Genomic DNA, 19,406 nt, shown 5'->3' on the forward strand with positions numbered 1-19,406 from the left:
AGTCTCTACTCATTAGAGTATTCCTCACATCTTTCTTTCTTTCTTTCTTTCTTTCTTTCTTTCTTTCTTTCTTTCTTTCTTTCTTTCTTTCTTTCTTTCTTTCTTTCTTTCTTTCTTTCTTTCTTTCTTCCTTCCTTCCTTCCTTCCTTCCTTCCTTCCTTCCTTCCTTCCTTCCTTCCTTCCTTCCTTCCTTCCTTCCTTCCTTCCTTCCTTCCTTTGTTGTTGTTTTTTGTGGGGCAATGAGGGTTAAGTGACTTGCCCACAGTCACACAGCTAGTAAGTGTCAAGTGTCTGAGGTCAGATTTGAACTCAGTTCCTCCTGAATCCAGGGCCAGTGCTTTATCCACTGGGCCACCTAGCTGCCCCCTCACATCTTTTAAAAATTCTTGTTCATCTTCAGCTTCTTGTTCTTCTATTCTATAATTATATATATATGTATGTATATGTATATGTATATGTATGTGTATATGTATATGTGTATGTATATGTGTATATATATATATTTTTTGGTCCTCTACTTGACTAGTACAGTTCCCATCCACATTATTATCTTCAGATAGCTCCCTTCTTCATTAAATTTATTTCTGTTGGTACAGATAGACTTCCTCTGCAGAATTTTAGGCCAAGAGGTCCTACTTATCCTTTCTCTGAACTTCTTGAAATCTGCTCGCTTATAATCTAGGGGGCATAGCATATGCTGGGCTTTACTTTGTCATGGACTTGCCACTTTCTTCTGGGATTGTCATCATTTCTACTTCAGCAAGCAGTTTTTCCTTAGTGCTTTAATAAGTCTAGATCAGCAGTTTCCCACATTGCATCCTCCACCTTTTGAAGAATGAAATAAACAGTAAAGTCAAGAATTCTTCAGCTGCTCTGCTTTTGGAAGAAACATGCTTAAGATCCCATCACTGCTGTCTCCTGCTTCTGCCATAGATGCATCTTCTCATCCCGTCTTGTGCTTGAGGTTGGTTTGACAATCTCTTGATAAACAATTTTATGAACTTAAAAAATATAATATGCTTTTCTCTAAAGTTATCTTGTAAGAGAAAAATAGAAACTCTTGATAATAGAAATGCTATTTCATTTCTGGTATCAGTGTAAGTTGTTTGCATAATGCTGAAGATTATGTTTTAGATAACATCAAATTGCCAATAATCTCATGAGTCTTTGTTAAATAAAATAAAGTGCTCCAGGGTGCTAGCAAGTCCTTAAAATAACACATATATTCAATTTTTTTCCTGATATGATACAGCCTTTAAGTACTGGCTTACGATTAGGGTTTATGCATACACTTAAAATATCCTGGATTATAATATGTTGTAGTTTAGGAATAGGGAAAGGACCTGTGATTTCATTGGCATAAGGACGTCACAAATGAAGAAATTCACTACCAGTGAAAACGTCTCTTAAACTTACAGTCTTAGATGTTTGCTTAGAGCACTGAGCAGTTAAGTGATTTGTGTAGGGCCATGCTGCTACTGTGCGTCAGAAGCAGAACTTAAACCCAGGTCTTACTGGTTCTAAGGCTGGTTCTTTATCCACTACACAACAGTGCCTCTCTATTATTTTTAGCCAGCAAAATTGATACCATGTACATGAACAATTTGTGCATTACAGTCCACTTGAAAGAAAACTGTTAATCAAAGGGTCTTTCCAAATTTAGTCATGTAATACAGAGAAGTTCATAATTACTTGTAGGGAATTGGTATCAGGCCATAAGTAAATAAAGAATTGGGCTTATGACTAGCTTTGAAAAGTATATGTATATTTCTTTTTACCATCTTAAAGATTGCCATTTGCTATGGCTTCATTAAATCTTGATGGGGTAAGTAGAGGCACTAGTTAATATTGACACTTTCTAGATGGATGAATCAGTAAAGTGAGGTTAATTGGTATGAATACTGAATTTTATTCTGAATTTTTCTTTTATTCTGAATTACTAATTAGCAGCACTGTTCCTATCCAGTATTCATGGGTATCTATTTGCTGCCATTTGTTCACCTTCCAAACTGTAAAATGTATAAGCAGTTGTGGTTACTCCTTTTTTTGTAAGAGAAAAAAAAGTGTAACATTTGATTTCACCCTTTTTATTTAAGCGTATTTTAAGACTATGTGGCATCATCATCACATCTAAATTCTCTAGTGTATATGAATGTCTTAAGTCCTCTTCTCTTTTTGTTTTTTCTATAGCTTTTCATGGATACTGCTCCAACCAGGTATTCAGACATTGACTCTGCTTGTAGTTCTTTCTGATGATTTTCAACTGTAGAATTTAAGTTCATGCTGTCAGTTGTGATTCATGGATCTCCCCTTTCCTGTTTGTTTGTCTAAACTAAGTCTGAGTTAATTCAGTCTTATAGAAACATATTCTCTTCATGTTGATGATGTAGTCTTGATTTTTTTCTTTTGACATGAAAACTTGGTTTCATAAGTGCATGGATACCGGTGAGGATGGGTGCTACAGTATAAACTTATTGAATCAATTCTGGAAGCCAAAATTAGGGTGAGGGGCATATTATGTCATGTTAAATTGTTGGATTTTTTTTTTTTAATTTGAAACACCTCTTTGAAAGGTCTTGCTGAAAGTAAGCTTGGAGGGAATTCCTACACACATCTTGATATCTAGTTACAGTAGCTGGTCTTAATGGTTTTTAGGCATCTTTTATTTTTCCAAATAGTTCTTAGTTTTATGACTAGACTTACTTTTTAGTTTACTGTGTATCATTAAGTAGGAAAAAAAAATCTATGAAATGTAACTGTGCAAGCCTCAAATTAAGAGTAACAGTTTATCCATGGGTACCTTACATATATCTATAGCTTTATATTATGGTCAGAACCTGTGATTTTCTAAGTATTGGGGACTTCTGCTGCTGGAAACCACTTCTAGACTAGTAGTTGCTCTACAACTTAAGAGAGTTGCCAAGTTAACTTAAGTGACTTGCCCATGCTCACATACCTATATGTGTTAGAAGGCAGACTCGAACCCAGGTCATTCTGACTTTTTTTTTGTGGGGCAATGAGGGTTAAGTGACTTGCTACAGGGTCACATAGCTAGTGTCAAGTGTCTGAGACTGGATTTGAACTCAGGTCCTCCTGAATCCAGGGCTGGTGCTTTATCTACTGCACCACCTAGCTGCTGTCTCATTCTGACTTGAGATCAGCGTGCTCTCTATCTCACTCTCTCCCTCAGCAAAATGAGATGTATCTATGTATATGTGTGCACATATCCACACATAAATATATTTAATACATATCTAAATATTTGCATGAGTTAGAATACATATGTGTTTACATGAGAGGTAGAGTGTATAGATAGAAGTTTGGCCTTGAAGTCTGGAAAACATGAGTTCAAATCCTGACTCTTAACACATACTAGCTAGGTGACCATAGTCACTTAAATTCTCAGCACACCCCGCAAAAAACTGTATGAAAATACAAATTGGGAGTTGCTCTGCATCAATGGAGGGAGTTTAATACCATGTGTTCCCTGCACCAAGGAAATCACAGGTCCAGACCTATGTATGTATGTATGTATGTGCATGTGTGTGTGTGTGTGTGTGTGCATTTCTGTGTGTGGTATGTGAGTGTGTATATACACATACTCACATCTAATTATTATTTTGATTCCTTTTAATATTTGTTGCATTTGATTTAAGGACAAATACCAAAAGAAAAGGCCCGATTGTCAGGTATATGGTACTCCAAAGTATGCTTTATATTTCTTTTTCATTTTATTTATTTAATCTTTTCTATGATGCTTTAAATTCTTTGGAACACATATCTTATAGAACCCATTTTCAGTGATTTTCTAGCATGCTATTTAATGTCCACTTCAAAATTGTGACATCCCTGTCTTTGTCACATGTGTAGGGGTTGAAAAAAGTAGATTGTGTAAATGAATTTTGACTATATAGTATGTCACAATTTTATATTGAATGAATCTCAGTTTTATGTCACTAAAACTTTGGTTTCTAACATTCTGCCTCTTGCATAATATTAGCTAACATTTATGTAACACTATGGGCCAGGTACTGTGCTAAGCACTTTATAGTTATGATCCTCACAACAACCTTGTGAGGTAGGATTATGATTATCCCCATTTTACAGATGAAGAAACTGAGGCAAACTGAGGTTAAGTGACTTGCCTAAGGTCACAGCTAGAGTTAGGGTCTGAGGCTATATCTGAACTGGAATCTTTTTGACCCCAGGCCCAGCGATCTCTATCCCTTGCACCATCTTATTACATAAAGAACAGCTCATTTAGAATTCTCTCAGTGCTTTGCTGGATACTGTAATATTTTTACCAATTCAAAATTTAAGAATGGCAATTTCCAGGGTCAGCTAGGTGGCGCAGCAGATAGAGCACTGTCCCTGGAGTCAGGAGTACCTGAGTTCAAATCCGGCCTCAGACACTTAACACTTACTAGCTGTGTGACCCTGGGCAAGTCACTTAAACCCAATTGCCTCATTAAAAGAAAAAAAAAAAGAATGGCAATTTCCAGCTCTCTAAAGCCCCAGCTTCTAGGAATTTGTCAGTGACTTGCAACCCTGTATAGTTTATTTATTTTACTTTTTATTTTCAAAATTTTTATTTATTTATTTATTTTTGCAGGGCAATGAGGGTTAAGTGACTTGCCCAGGGTCACACAGCTAGTAATCTTCAAGAGTCTGAGGCTGGACTTGAACTCAGATCCTCTTGACTCCAGGGCAAGAGCTTTATCTACTGCATCATGTAGCTGCCCCCCCTCCCTGTATAGTTTATTATATTAATTTGAATTTATGAAAATTTTGAAGGGTGCATGTTTAATAGACCATTAAAACATGCAGGTATTCACTCAGTAAATATGGTGGGACACAAAGTTGTTTTAAGACCTGGGAAATAGGGATACAGAGGATGCAAATGACCAGTTCAACCTTTTCCCTTCTCTCTCTCCTGGCTTGTATTAATGCAGCCAGCTCCTAAACTAGATATTATTACTGATAGTAATAGTTTACATTTATATATTATTTTAAGGTATACAGAATACTTTAGTCACAACAACCCTGTAGAGCAGGCAAGTTAGGTTTCACCATCTTCAGAGTCATACAGTATGTTGCTGTTATTCAGTCTTTTCAGTTGTGTCTAAATCTATGTGACCCCATCGGGAGTTTTCTTGGCAAAGATACTGAAGTGGTTTGTCATTTCCTTGTCCAGCTTATTTTACAGATGAAGAACTGAGGCAAACAGACTTAAGTGACTTGCCCAGGGTCACAGAGCCAGGAAGTATCAGATGTTAGCTTTGCACTCAGGAAAGTGTCTTCCTCACCTCAGGCCCAGCACTGTCCATCTAACTGCCCAGTTACATAGCTACCCAGTATCAAAGTGGGGAATTGAACCCCTGGTCTCTTGTCCCTGAGCTCATTGCTTTTTTCCATTCTATCATTCTACCTCTCTGATGTGTACCCTCTTTATAAAAATTTCAATAATGTATATTTGGGAGAATTTTGTGATGAAACACTGCATTCTTCATGCAAATAATGAGTGAATCAAGTTTCTAAAGCCCCATGATAATTATTCTACACATGCTTAGGTGCTGCCTCATCTTTACACAGAGCATTTTTCTACATTAAAATAAAAGGCCTAAAAGGAACATTTCATAAAAGTGTATAAATAGTTCTATAGCAGAAAATAGAATGAAAGCTGTTAAACCGAGATTGGGTCTATAGTTCTATTAATTACACATCTCATTCTGATTCTTAGAGTATCTCAGGAGGTAAAATGTTAAAATAAGGGACCTTATTCATTTTTGTTAAAGTAATTATTGAGTGCATATAAGTCTCATGAACTGAAAGTAGTGGGGGACATTGACATTTTCTATTTTGGAATCTAAATTTCCTCTGAATCAAGCTGAAAACGCACCCTGATTTTTACATATATTTTCACAACTGTCACTGGGAGACAGCTTTGACATAGTGTAGAATGAAATTCAAGTTGTGGTTTTAAATTTCTGTTCATTTTTCAGCTTGTGTTCAAAAATGTTACTAGAGTGCTGTTCTTAGATTGCTTCTTTGAAGCTGTAGACCAAGACTTCATTACTCCCTCTTTGAAAAAAACTTGTTACTTCAATGAAGAAAAAAAACAAAACAAAAACCTTTTCTTTAGCTCTTATTATGGTGCAGTCACTGTGCTAGTTGTGGGCATAGGAAGATAAAAGTCATATAGTTCCTGCCCTCAAGGAACTTAAATTCTTCTGTAAAATGATGGGGTTGAACTGGATGAGCTCCAATTCATTCTGTAATTCTGAGTTCTTGGCTCAGACACTGCCTATATGACCACGAACAATCTCTCTCTAAGCCTCACTTTCCTCATTTATGATATGGTGCCTAACACATAGTTTCTGTAAAATTCTAGAAATCATTACTAGTCAATACAAATGTTATTGACTAGATGTGCTCATCACTGGGGAATAACTACAGTCATAGAAAATTTATTCACCAAGATTTTATTTGTACTTCTCTTATCAAGGATCATAGGCAACTGGGTAGTGCAGTGGAGAGAATGCTGGGCTTGGAGTCAGGAAGACTCATCTTCCCAAGTTCAAATCTGGCCTCAGACACTTCCTAGCTGTGTGACCCTGGGCAAGTCACTTCACCCAGCTTACCTTGGTTTCCTCATCTGTAAAATGAGCTGGAGAAGGAAATGGCAAACCACTCCTGTATCTTTGCCAAGAAAACCCCAAATGGGGTCGCAAAGAATTGTACATGATTAAAAAATGACTGAACAGTAAAAATTATAAAGGACACTTAATTCTTTTAAGAAAGAGTCTTTTACGGGGAAGCTAGGTGGCACAGTGGATAAAGCACTGGGCCTGGATTCAGGAGGACCTGAGTTCAAATACGGCCTCAGACACTTACACTTATTAGCTGTGTGACCCTGGGCAAGTCACTTAACCCTCATTGCCCCGCCAAAAAAAAAAAAAGAGTCTTTTGCCATCATAACTCTTATGATAATGAAAATAACGAAGGATGGCCCAAACTAATACATAGAAGGCACAGTGGATAGAATGATGGATTTGGAGTAAAGAAGGCCTAAATTCTAATCCTGCTTCAGCTATTTTACTAGCTGGATGATGCTGGGCAAGTTACTTAACTTTTCTCAGTCTCCTGTTTCCCCATCTATAAAATGGATGTAATAGTAGCACTTATAGGGTGAGGATCAAATGAGATAATATATGTAAAAAGCTTTGCAAGTCTTCAAGTGCTATGTCAATATTAGCTCCTCTCATGATGTAAGAATCACACTTGAATATTTCTTAGTAAACACAGTTAAATCGGGTTTTTATTCCTATTGAAGTATTATTATTTTACTTTAAACCATATGTGGGAAGGCCTTAATAAAGTATAAAATCAATTAATCTCTATTGAGAGCTGATTGTGCCCAGCTCTGAGCTAGTATGTGTGCCTACTTAGATACAATAAAAGATGTTTGAGAAATGGGCACCTGAACTCAAAGAATTTACATTCTAGTGGGAGGGGGGTGAGGTTGACTGTGACACATGAAACAATTAGCAAACAAAAGACTGCAATTAAATACTAAATCATGTAGAATATCTTAATAGCACTAAGGAGGAGTTCAGAAAAAAAGGAGTACTCAATTTAGAAAAGCTTCATGGAGAAGACTTGAGCTTTGCTTCCTGAGCAAAAGTGACTCCTGGAATGATAAAAAATACACATCTTATGACTTGATTGATGCTTTTCCCAACATGTCTTATCAGACTTATGGAACCATTGATAACTTAAGGGACATTTAATGGTGTGTGTGAGAGTGTGTGTGTGTGTGTGTGTGTGTGTGTGTGTGTGTTGCAACCCTTGATGACAATCAATATTTTAAAGGGATGCCATAGACAGACAAAAAGAATTTATCATTTGTTGGCCAACATTTCTAGTGATGAGCCTCTCTGAACTTGGCGAGGCTAGTGCTTGAATGGTAGTCGATTGCCAGACCCACACCTCAAACCTTTCCAGCTTTGGGCCTGCCAGAGCTGGTGTTTTACTGGCCTCAATTCTGAGAATCTACAGTCCCTGTACCTCATGAAAAGGCATAGGGAGAGGGCTTCAGTGGGCAAATATAGAGTGTATGCATAATTTATTCCAAAACTAGTTTCTTCCTCCCAACTGAATATATGACTAGGAATATTAAAGGATAGAGATGCTTCAAAGCATCAATATATTTGCTCATTTTGTTTTCAGGCTGTTTGGTTTGGGTTTTGTTTTTGAAATAGGGTGATGGTCAGATTCTGAGACAATATTCTAAAGACCTCTATCCTGCTGAAGCCAAAAAAGCAACACAGTATTGTGGATTTTTAGCCTTTTTTGGTGTGCATGTGTATGTGTTTTTAACTTGGATTTTCACAAAATAGAATCATAGCATTTTAGAAGAGACTTTACAACAGATAATCTAACTTGGTCCTCTCATCTGATAGATGGAGAAATTGAGACTCAAAAAGTTAATAGCTTGGGGCAGCTAGGTGGCTCAGTGGATAGAGCACCGGCCCTGGATTCAGGAGTACCTGAGTTCAAATCCGGCCTCAGACACTTAACACTTACTAGCTGTGTGACCTTGGGCAAGTCACTTAACCCCAATAGCCTCACTAAAAAAAAAAAAGTTAATAGCTTGTCCAACTTCAACCAAATAATGACAAGGATGGGACTTTTGAACCAAGGTCTCGGCATCCTAGTCCAGTGTTCTTTCTTCTATCTCATGTTCCAGACAACCTAGTCAGAAAGCTTGGAAGGAGTTACTGACTTTAACTTAGTGAAACCATTTCAGTGAACAAGTGCTGTTTATGGGCTTCTTTTCTTTTCTTTTCTTTTTTTTTGGTGAGGCAATTGGGGTTAAGTGACTTGCCCAGGGTCACATAGCTAGTAAGTGTTAAGTGTTGGAGGCTGGATTTGAACTCAGGTACTCCTGAATCCAGGGCCGGTGCCTTATCCGTTCATGGGCTTCTAACACAATTGACTTGGGTCTTGGCAGGGACAGCATTAAAATGAATACATCGGGGCAGCTAGGTGGCGTAGTGGATGTAGCACCGGCCCTGGAGTCAGGAGTACCTGAGTTCAAATCCGGCCTTAGACACTTAACATTTAACTAGATGTGTGACCCTGGGCAAGTCACTTAACCCCAATTGCCTCACTAAAAAAAAAAATGAATACATCACACTTTGGGTTTTTATACTACAAAATCTATTCTATTTGATGAATTTGGTAAATACTTTATTAAATGCCGAAGGCGCTGTGTTACATTTGTTAGGTGTCTTGGGGTGGGGGATACAAAGATGTATTCCGGGCCTCAAGGAGCTTGTAATCTTTTATATGTAATATGTATGTATATATGTATTTATATGCATACACACAAGAAACACAACAATACACATGTATACACACATATATATCTACATGTGTATGTATACATAAAATATGTGTGTGTACTTATGTGCTTATACACACACATATACAAGATATGTTACTACAAAGTAGTGTGTGACAGCTGTTTGTGCCACTCATGACAAATGTATGAGTCTGGAAGAGGAGAACAAGAGATTGATAATACATCTAAAAACTCAAGTGTGGTTTTCTATAAATACCCATTTGGTTGCTCTTTTTCATTTCCAGTTATCACTACATAATGCTTTTTAATTTCTACTCCATGTCTCTCTCCCTCTGTTTTGTTCAGGGCACAAAAATATTGTTATAAAGTATTTTTACTTTCTTGGGCCCCTCAGCTCTTAGTGCCTTCCCTTCGAAGACTACCTTTCATCTTCTCTGCATGTATCTCTTAATATCCTGAATATGTCCAATCATCCATTCCCCATTGGAATATAAGCTTAATGAAGGCAAAAGTATTTTTGCTTTTTATTTGTATCTCTAGTGCTTAGCACAGTGCCTGGCACATACTTAAGTAAGTGCTTATTGATTAATCACTTTCCTTCATTTTCACTAGAGGAAAGAAATAAAAAAATTAGTCACATTCCCTGACAATCTTGAGGTATAAATAGCTGATATGTTTGTATAATTCCCTGAGATAAGTACTACCTTATTGAGATTTTATAGGTGAGGAGCCTAAGACTGAGACAAGTAGAATTGTCCAGGTTTAAACAGCTAATAAGTGCCTGAGGTAGGATTTAAACTTGAGGTGGGATTTCCTGACTCTCAAGGCCATCCTTCTTTCTTACTATATCAGACTTGTTGTAGGTATAATTAAATGTTGCCCAAGGTTTCACATGTAAACAAGAAAAATAAAGCTTGCTTTTATTCTTTTTTTTTTTTTTTTGGTGAGACAATGAGGGTTAAGTGACTTGCCCAGGGTCACACAGCTAGTAAGTGTTAAGTGTCTGAGGCCGTATTTGAACCCAGGTCCTCCTGAATCCAGGGCCGGTGCTCTATCCACTGCACCACCTAGCTGCCCCCTGCTTTTATTTTTGTAGAAATTCTGCAAGAATAATTTTGACTTAAAAGTAATTTAAAATATTTTCAGTAGATTCAGAAGATCCCTGTCTGGTGCTAATAGTACTTAATTGAATGGTAATCAGATGTTAGCTAGAAGACAGACTGATAGACAGACAGACTGATAGACAGACAGATAGATGATAGATTGATAGATAATTTATTAAATGCTTACTATGTTCCAGGTACTGTGCTAAGTGTTGGGAATATAAACTCAAGCAAAAAGATAGTCTCTGCCTTGTCATGCTCACTAAATCAGAAGTTTGCAGTTATTAATATTTACTTAATTTTGATGTTTGTTTAAGTGAAAATTTCCCTTTAGATGCTATGTAGTATAATTATTTAGTACATCTAACAATGGCCAGATTTCAATGTATGTTAAAGTTGCAGGTTACTTAAGTGAATGAATCAATTTGTTTAAGGAGCAAAATAATGAGTTAGTTTTTATATACATATATATAGACATACAAAAAATTATGTGTGTATGTATATGTATTTTTTTTTACACGTAGCATAGTTGACAGCCATCAATCCTAGGAATCAGGATAACTTACATTCTGGTTCCCTTGCTGACACAAACTGGCTATTTGACCCTGGGCAAGTCTCAACCTTTCAGTATCCCTAAGCAACTTTCTAAGATTCTGAGTTGCTGGATTGTTAGCGATCTGCATTTGTATAGGAAGTTTTCTCAGGGGGAGCTCTTCACACTGATGAACTCGCAGGTCTAGGCTAAGATAAAAATTTCTAACATGGATAATCTTAATAATTCTAGGTATATTATTTAGATGAATTTCAATTGGGTTTTAACACAATAGCAAACATAACAAAGCCATACTTATTAGTATGTAAGAATATTTTATATTTATGATCTTTTCAAAATAAAACCACTTTTTTTAGATTCAAGGAAATAGTTTTATGGCTTAAAATAATATAACATATCCTTACCTTATCATAAAAGAATGAAATATCTCTTTTATCGCCATAAAAATGACCTGAAATATAAATATAAGGAAAGGGCGCAGTGTTGGTAAATAAAAAAAATTAAAATTATTCTGACTATATAATAAATGCTTATAAAACTATCATAAATATATATAGTCCATCTATGTCCAGCTCTTTAAGGATTATAAACTTAAGAGCTTTCCCATCTTCCCAGTTCTTAACATGGTTTGAATGAAAGTCAGTAACTTAAAAAACAGAGTCAGGGTTCTTCCTCTGGAGAAAGGGAAAACATGTTTTAATCATTAGTACTGAATGTTTCATGCAAGATTATTGACAGGTTGGCCCCATATACTTCAGCTCCCCCACAGTGAGCTAAATGGTCCAGATCTGAGAATCCATTCTGATAATGATGACCTGTAAATAAAATCAGTATGCTCCATTTGCTGAATAACCCCATCTAAGTTAATAAAGGGTGTTCAGCAAATATCCCACTTTCTTTCTTTCTTAGGTTTCCCCAAAGTTCTGCTGGCTCCAGCTCCCTTGGTGGTGCCCCAGGATGTATTCTTCCATGATGTCACAGCCTACCCCAAGGAAGCCCTGCTGTAAAGTGAAGTGAGCCCAAAAAAGGCTCAGGTAAAGTGTTTCTTTATATGGTGTGGGTTTCAGTTTGCTTCCTTTGCTCTTTCTCCTTTTTTTTTCTTTTCTGTTCTTTTCTTTTTTCTCTGTTAAAATCTTAAACCTTGAAAGCCATATCATATAAAATATGTATTTTTTAAAGTCACTCAGCTGAGCCCTTGGGTTATTTTTCCTGTGGGGCTTCCTTGACATAATTTCATTTAGAGTAGTGAATAGGAGCAGTGACTGTTAGCATCATAGGATTTTGGGGCATATTCCCAAAGACGGAGATACCTTGAAATATTAGAGAGATATACCAAAACTTGGGTTGCTCTAGTCACTAATACCCAGGAAAACTAATTGCTAAGAACTGTTCCATGGAAACCTAAAGTTTGACATTTTGAGAAGAGTTCTTATATCACAGGATTTTAAGTTAAACATACATTTTCTCTAGGCCAGCTGTGAACATATGTTCTCTGTAAAATGTCCCTCTCGTGGATTCTCTTCAGTATCCTTCTAATCAGGTGATATGCTACTTTGAATTATAGGCTCCTTCCAGTACTATTAAATATGTCTCTTTATCCCATTTCATCTAAACTTATGCTTTTAAAAAATTACATTTAAAGACTTATGCACTGTTCTGTTTGGTTTTAAGATGGTACACAGAAGGGGCAGCTAGGTGGCATAGTGGATAGAGGACTGGTCCTGGATTCAGGAGGACCTGAGTTCAAATCCGGCCTCAGACACTTAACACTTACTAGCTGTGTGACCTTGGGCAAGTCACTTAACCCCAATTGCCTCACTCCCCCTCCCCCCAAAAGATGGTACACAGGATTAGAGATTGAACTTAAGTGGTAAACATTTAATGACTTAGGAAAATTTGGAAGTACTTTTCGTTTGCTCATAGATAGGTTGGGAGGACAATATCAGGGAGGGCTTTGCTATTTATGACCACTGATAGATTTTCGGTTTTGGGGGTTTTTTTTAGTGAGGCAATTGGGGTTAAGTGAAAATTTCCCTTTAGATGCTATGTAGTATAATTATTTAGTACATCTAACAATGGCCAGATTTCAATGTATGTTAAAGTTGCAGGTTACTTAAGTGAATGAATCAATTTGTTTAAGGAGCAAAATAATGAGTTAGTTTTTATATACATATACCTAGCTGCCACCTAGGTGCCACCTAGCTGCCCCACACTGATAGATTTTCAAGAAAATAGGGCCAGTATGTAAAGGCAAACATATCAAGGTAATTTTCAATTATATTTAGTAACAAATGTCTAGATATGTCTTTTGTAAAGTACTATGGCATTTTCAAAGCTCCTACTATTAGGAAGTCTATTGATGAGTTCTTTCTTTTCCCTTTGTAACATTTAAAATCTAATGTGCCCATTATATCTTTTTTGTTTTTATTTTTGTTTTTGTTTTGTTTTGTTTGTGAGGCAATTGGGGTTAAGTGACTTGCCCAGGGTCACACAGCTAGTAAAGTGTTAAGTGTCTGAGGCCATATTTGAACTCAGATCCTCCTGACTTCAGGGCCAATGCTCTATCCACTGTGCCACCTAGCTGCCCCTGTGCCCATTATACCTTATACCTTCATTAGTAAATTTGGAATTCTTAATCATCCTCTGTGCAAATGGACTTTTTCAACCGAAGTCAAGGTTTGAATCTCCCTAAAAAGTCTTTATAAACAGAAAAATGTTTTCTTGTCCATGAACGTTAATAGACATTCTCATCATTTGGCAATGAGTGCTGAAAGACGTTGCTCTTTAAAAGCATCAAGGAAGCAATCATCAGAACATCCTTGAAAAATACCAAAAAGCATCAAGAATTAATATTACGAATAAAAACACTTTCTGTGGGTGGTTTACAAAACAAACAAAAATTCAAATATGTGTATCGAATTAACTTTTTGAAAATTGTATTTCAGTGAATCAATTGAAATTTAATTTTTTTTGCCTATTTTTCTTTGGTATTTTCATTAAAGTAGAACTTTAAAACTACATTTCTGTGCTTTCAATTCTAGAAAAAATAACTTTTATAGTTAAGGTTATACTAAGTCTGTACTAAGTTTATCCCATATTCTGAGGGATCACACTTCTTTATCTCTGAAATCAGCTGACTAGTACCACCATCATCCTGATCGTGGTCCAACATTTTAGTGTTTATTTGCATAAATCATCTTGACTAAAATAATTCACTCCCATCTTACTAACCTGCATTGCCTGCTTTTCTCTAAATCTTAAATTGACCTAATGTTTTCTCTTTAAGCAAGGCAACTTTAGTCTATATACTTTGTATATATTATTTAAAATAGGGTTTCCATTCAGAAGTTTACCTTCTTTTGAAATTTGGGGTTTTGACTGAGGATAAGGACCTAGTTATTGAGGTAAGGATTCTAAACCCCAGGTAGATGGGAGGGAAGCCAAGGTAAAGGAAGAATGTACTTATTCGATGTGGATAAAGGAATGCTGGGTGGCTCTTCTTTTCCTGAATCCGGTGTGTTCTTACTTTCATTTTAAATTTTCCCTTTTCCCAGCCTAGTAAGAACCATCCCTTTTCTGACTAAGGAAGTCTGTGCTCACTGCATAATTCTTGTTCCCTTTTCTCTGATCCCTTCTCCCCATTATTCCTATGCTCTCTAGTGTTTTTAATAGGAATGAATGCTGTTATTTTGTCAAAAGCTTTCTCTGCATCTATTGAGATAATCATATGATTTTGATTAGTTTTGTTATTGATATGGTTGATTGTGTTGATAGTTTTCCTATCAGCCCTGCATTCCCAGTATAAATCCCACCCGGTCATAGTGTATTATCCTGGTGATGAATTGCTGTAATCTCCTTTCCCCTCTTCCCCCCAAAAAGAAGTAGCAGGAAGAATTATGCAAGGAAAATATTTCTTTTTCTTTTTAGATCATAGGATCCAGAGCTGAAAGGGACTTTGGAAACCTTCTAGGCTAGTGGTACTTTGGGTCCCAATCCATGAGTCACGGATATAGACATGTTACTTGAGGTCTGTGAATATAGATCTGCAAACAAATATGCCTTCTGGAGGTTGAATAAATGTCTTGCAGATATATACTATGCCATGATTTATTGCTTTTTTGATTACTAGACTTGAAAAAATTATGGGAAAATGTGTATAATAGCAATTAAACTTAAAAATGTTACCTGTATACGGTTTTTTTTTCTTTCTAGAGAGCCAGTTTTTATTTTTTATTTTATTTTTTTTGTGCAACAATGAGGGTTAAGTGACTTGCCCAGGGTCACACAGCTAGTAAGTGTCCAGTGTCTGAGGTCATATTTGAACTCAGGACCTCCTGAATCCAGGGCCTGTGCTTTATCCACTGCGCCACCTAGCTGCCTGGAGAGCCAGTTTTTAAACATTTACCATTAATCCCCACCCCCAACTAGGCCCTCAGTTTCCCAGTTCCCTGGCCAATGTTGTGTACCACATTAGTTCTGAAAATGGTGAGGGGAAAGGGAGGAAAGAATTATCTATGAAATGAAACTATATAAATACAATGTTTGAGTCCTACGATCTATAGAGAAGTTGAACAGCAGCTAGTTTCCTTCTGCTTACTATCTAGGATGAGTAGCACTAACACTGACAAAGTATAAAAAGGAACTGCTAATGACTCACACAAGCATCTAGAATTTAAATTTTGGAAACCCATTTAAAACTTTCTAAAAGGAGCCCTTTCTAGCTCACTGCCCTTTTCAAAACACTCTTCCCCCTATTATCCCATACTTTCCAGGATTTCTATTTACTGTGGCAGGTACTCAGGACGATAACCATAGCAAGGACAGATAAGTATAAGTGGTAGTGATGGTAGTAGTAATAATCATAGCATTAGTTTACATATATGTAGCACCTCATAGCTATAGTACTTTACATAGATTTTTTTTTCTGATCCTCTGAACAACCCAACGAAGTAGATTGTACAGATACTCTATATCTGTTTTACAAATGAGGAAACTGAGGTACACAGAGACTAACTTGCTCAAAGTCACAAACAGTGACAGAGCTGACAATTAAACCCAGAACTAACTGGTGTAATACAGTGGAAAGAGTACTAGACTTAGAATCAGAGGATCTGGGCTCAGATCCAGTCTCTGTCACTACTTGTATTATTTTAGGTAAATCACTTACCCACTCTGGGCCTCAGTTTCCTTATGTAAAATGAAGGACACTGCCTCTGTGGTCCTGTACAGTTTGAAAATATAAGATCTCATGATTTTTCTCCACAAAAATAAGACCCTTAAATATATTATGTATATGTATTTGGGGAAAGAAAAAAAATGTCAGTATTGTATACTGAAAAAAATATATAGGGGTATGAATGGTTCCAGTGAGGCACTCATCCCTCTTTTTGTTATATCTTCAACGATTTTGTTAAGGAGATGGAATTTCATTGCTTGGGAGAAACTTGACCATTTTATTCCTTCTTGATTTTACAGAGATTGTGTCCCAGGGTGTCTGATACAATCTAATATTTGCTGGTCTTGCTGGAGTAAATTTTTAAGTCATTCGCTGTTCGATTTATACAATTTTTTTTAAGCCGTCAAGATTTTATATATATATATATATATATATATATATATATATATATATATATATATTTGTTGTTTGTTTGTTTGCAGGGCAATGGGGGTTAAGTGACTTGCCCAGGGTCACACAGCTAGTAAGTGTCAAGTGTCTGAGGCCAGATTTGAACTCAGGTACTCCTGACTCCAGGGCTGGTGCTCTATCCACTGTGCCACCTAGCTGCCCCGATTGTATATATTTTGAAGAGAGTTTTTCTCGGAGTGTAAATGTTTGATTCTGTCATCACTATCAGTTTTCAAGATAGGGTGTCAGTGCTTTTAAAAGAAAATTAGACTTTGGTTTCCCTTTTCTTAAAAAAAATATAATTTGTATAATAAAAATATGTGCGCTCTCTCTCTCTCTCTCTCTCTCTCTCTCTCTCTCTCTCTCTCTCTCTCTCTCTCTCTCTCTCTCTCGATTTGTTTGTTGCTGGCAGGTACCTAGCAATGGCACATAAGTAGCAGTCATAGTACCTGTCTCTATCTGTCTATGCCTGGCTTTCTAAGGAGACTGAACACTGCAACAGCAGTTCCAGATGTCAGGCTACCCTCAACATTCCCCGTCCCGTGTCTTTCTCCCCCCCTTACCCCCCCCAAAAAAAAAAGAAAAAAGAAAGAAAGAAAAATATTTAGGATCTGTCTGCCTCCTCCATCTTCTAATCACTTCTTAGGAGTCTTACTTTTTTTTTTGTCCTGGAGCGGGAAGGAGAAGAAAATAGGAAGGAGGACGTGGTATTTGCATGTTGATGGACCCGCCGTTCAAAGTGGGTGATTTCATTGTATCTCCAGCCATCCACATGTTTGCTTCAGCAACATCTGCAAGGGCTCTGAGGGACCCTACCAGAGGAATTAGAGGCCGAAGACCAAGCTAGTCGATGCATGTCCAACAGAGGGCGTGCTGTCTCCAGCACAGACCCACCGAACATTTGCTGCGTTGAGGGGAGGGGGTAGAGAGGAAAGAGGTTGAGACTGCAGTCAAGGGATCAATTTTCCTTTTCAGAACATAAGAATCTCCCAGTTTCTGGCTGGCTCATTAAAGTGCAATCCCTAGATTGCGGCCCATTAAAGTGCATTCCCTGGATTGTAGCAATCAACTAACCCCCTTTTCCTGAAGCTACGCAGCTGAAGGCGGCCGTGGAGGTGGAGCCTCTGCGTCCCAGCTGCAATAACCCTCCTAGCTGGGCTGGTTCCGCATTCCAGCCAGTTGGAAATAACAGGGGGAGGAGCCTTGAATCCGGAGGAAACTGGCCCAGATACAAACTTTCACTTAGGGAGTTTATTCTATATTTATGTGTTTCCTTTTGCGTACTGAATCAATATCTCTATCCCCACTCATTTCATCTCATCATCTGAAATATCTTCACATTTCTCAAAGGATTTTTTAAAAACAATGCTCAAAAGAATCCATTGACGCGCTTATTACCTTGAGAATTTTTTTTCTTTTATTGCACAATTTGGAATTTCTTTTTAAGTTGCTAACTTCTCAGTTTTCTAATGTTGAATCTGGAGGTTCTCAGGAAAGTTGGCAGTCCCCAATGTTGGGCATGGTTTCGAGGGGAGGTTATAGTTCCTCCTCCTTTGGATTTAGATATAGATAGCCCTTTAAACATTTTTTTCCTCCTCTTTTATTTCGGGGGGTGTGGCCCCGGCGCTTCTTCCAAGCTGCTGATCTGGAAGTTAGATCCGCCCTCTTGTCTCCTTAACTTTCCTCCTCTACACTTTTCCCCCTTCCTAGCGTCCCACCTCCCCCCTCTCTCCTCCGCCCCGTTTTCTTAGATGCTTTTAAAATCATGACCGGCAAGGAGAAGCTTGTAGTGGAGGTGATAAAAGGTGAGTCTTGCACCAAAGGAAGTCCAACCTTGCTTGTCTGGAGAAGTAGCTCTGACCTCCACCGGGGAGGGAGGTTGGAGGGGATTTTAGTGTGGGTGGAGGGAGAGAGAGTCCAGACCCCAGCCCCAGCTTTCTGCCCTAACATTCCTTACCCAGTTTCCATGACACACGACGTTTTCTAGGGGAATCTCAACTTACCGGAGGTTTCCTTTGCCCCCACCCCTTGGCGTATTTAGTCTGAGACTAAAAAATTTAGCATGGTATTAAAAGGGAGGGGGAGGAAATCTAAAATTTGCCCTTTTGCATTTCTGTCTTGTAGAGTAGAAAATGGGAGAGGTAGTGTTGACCTGGGTACTTTCTCTGTACTACAGAATGATTGAATTTAGAGATTAGGTCCAAAACCCTGTGAGGGGTGTGCATGCCCTCCACCAGAACTCGAGAGTTCCATGGGACTTGCTTGGCACTCTTTCTGAGTTAATCCATTAAAAAAAAAAAATCCACTAACTCTAAAGCTTTCTCGAGAGAAGCATATAAATGCGTTTTATGTGAAGTATTATAATAGTAATTTTGTTCATTAATTTATTGCATGTGGGGTTTGTAATTGTAGATATTTAAATGATGTGTTTTCTGAAGTAATTTGTAAGTGTGATTACAAAAATCGAGTGAGTTATGTGTAGTTCAAGACATTTAGAAGTTAGTTTCTAGGATCAATGCTGACTGGCGTCGTTTGTTTCTTACCACTAGTTATGTTGAAACTAGAACTTAAAAAAATAACCAGTCTGCATGTACTTTGCGACATTTTAAAGCAAAACTGAGCCATGTCACTGTTGCTTTTTTGTGGACATTATAGATATTGGTCGTTTCTGTTGGAGCCTTAAAGACAAAGATTTCGGAGGGGGGGAGGGGTGGAGCTTAGTAACTACTTCGTTGTCTACTGCTTGGTTGCTATTTA

The 19,406-nt window shown here is 37.5% G+C and overlaps 1 protein-coding gene across 7 annotated transcripts in view; it reads left to right on the forward strand.

The window, feature by feature from the left end:
• CDC14B (cell division cycle 14B) overlaps window positions 1-19,406 on the forward strand; it is a 153,696-nt gene that overhangs the window by 52,462 nt on the left and 81,828 nt on the right. For 3 of the 7 annotated variants that reach the window (XM_044001627.1, XM_044001552.1, XM_044001221.1), the window contains exon 1: window positions 18,299-18,454. The exons of 2 other annotated variants lie outside the window; for them this stretch is intronic. In XM_044001627.1, the coding sequence (XP_043857562.1) occupies window positions 18,415-18,454 (40 nt within the window). In that variant the 5' untranslated portion in view covers window positions 18,299-18,414. Of the gene's footprint in view, window positions 1-2,190; window positions 2,217-18,298; window positions 18,455-19,406 lie in introns of those variants that run through there. 2 more of the 7 variants (XM_044001390.1, XM_044001478.1) reach the window with 1 other exon arrangement.

This window comes from Dromiciops gliroides, chromosome 1 (assembly GCF_019393635.1).
Source record: "Dromiciops gliroides isolate mDroGli1 chromosome 1, mDroGli1.pri, whole genome shotgun sequence".
NCBI classification, from domain to species: Eukaryota; Metazoa; Chordata; class Mammalia; order Microbiotheria; family Microbiotheriidae; genus Dromiciops; species Dromiciops gliroides.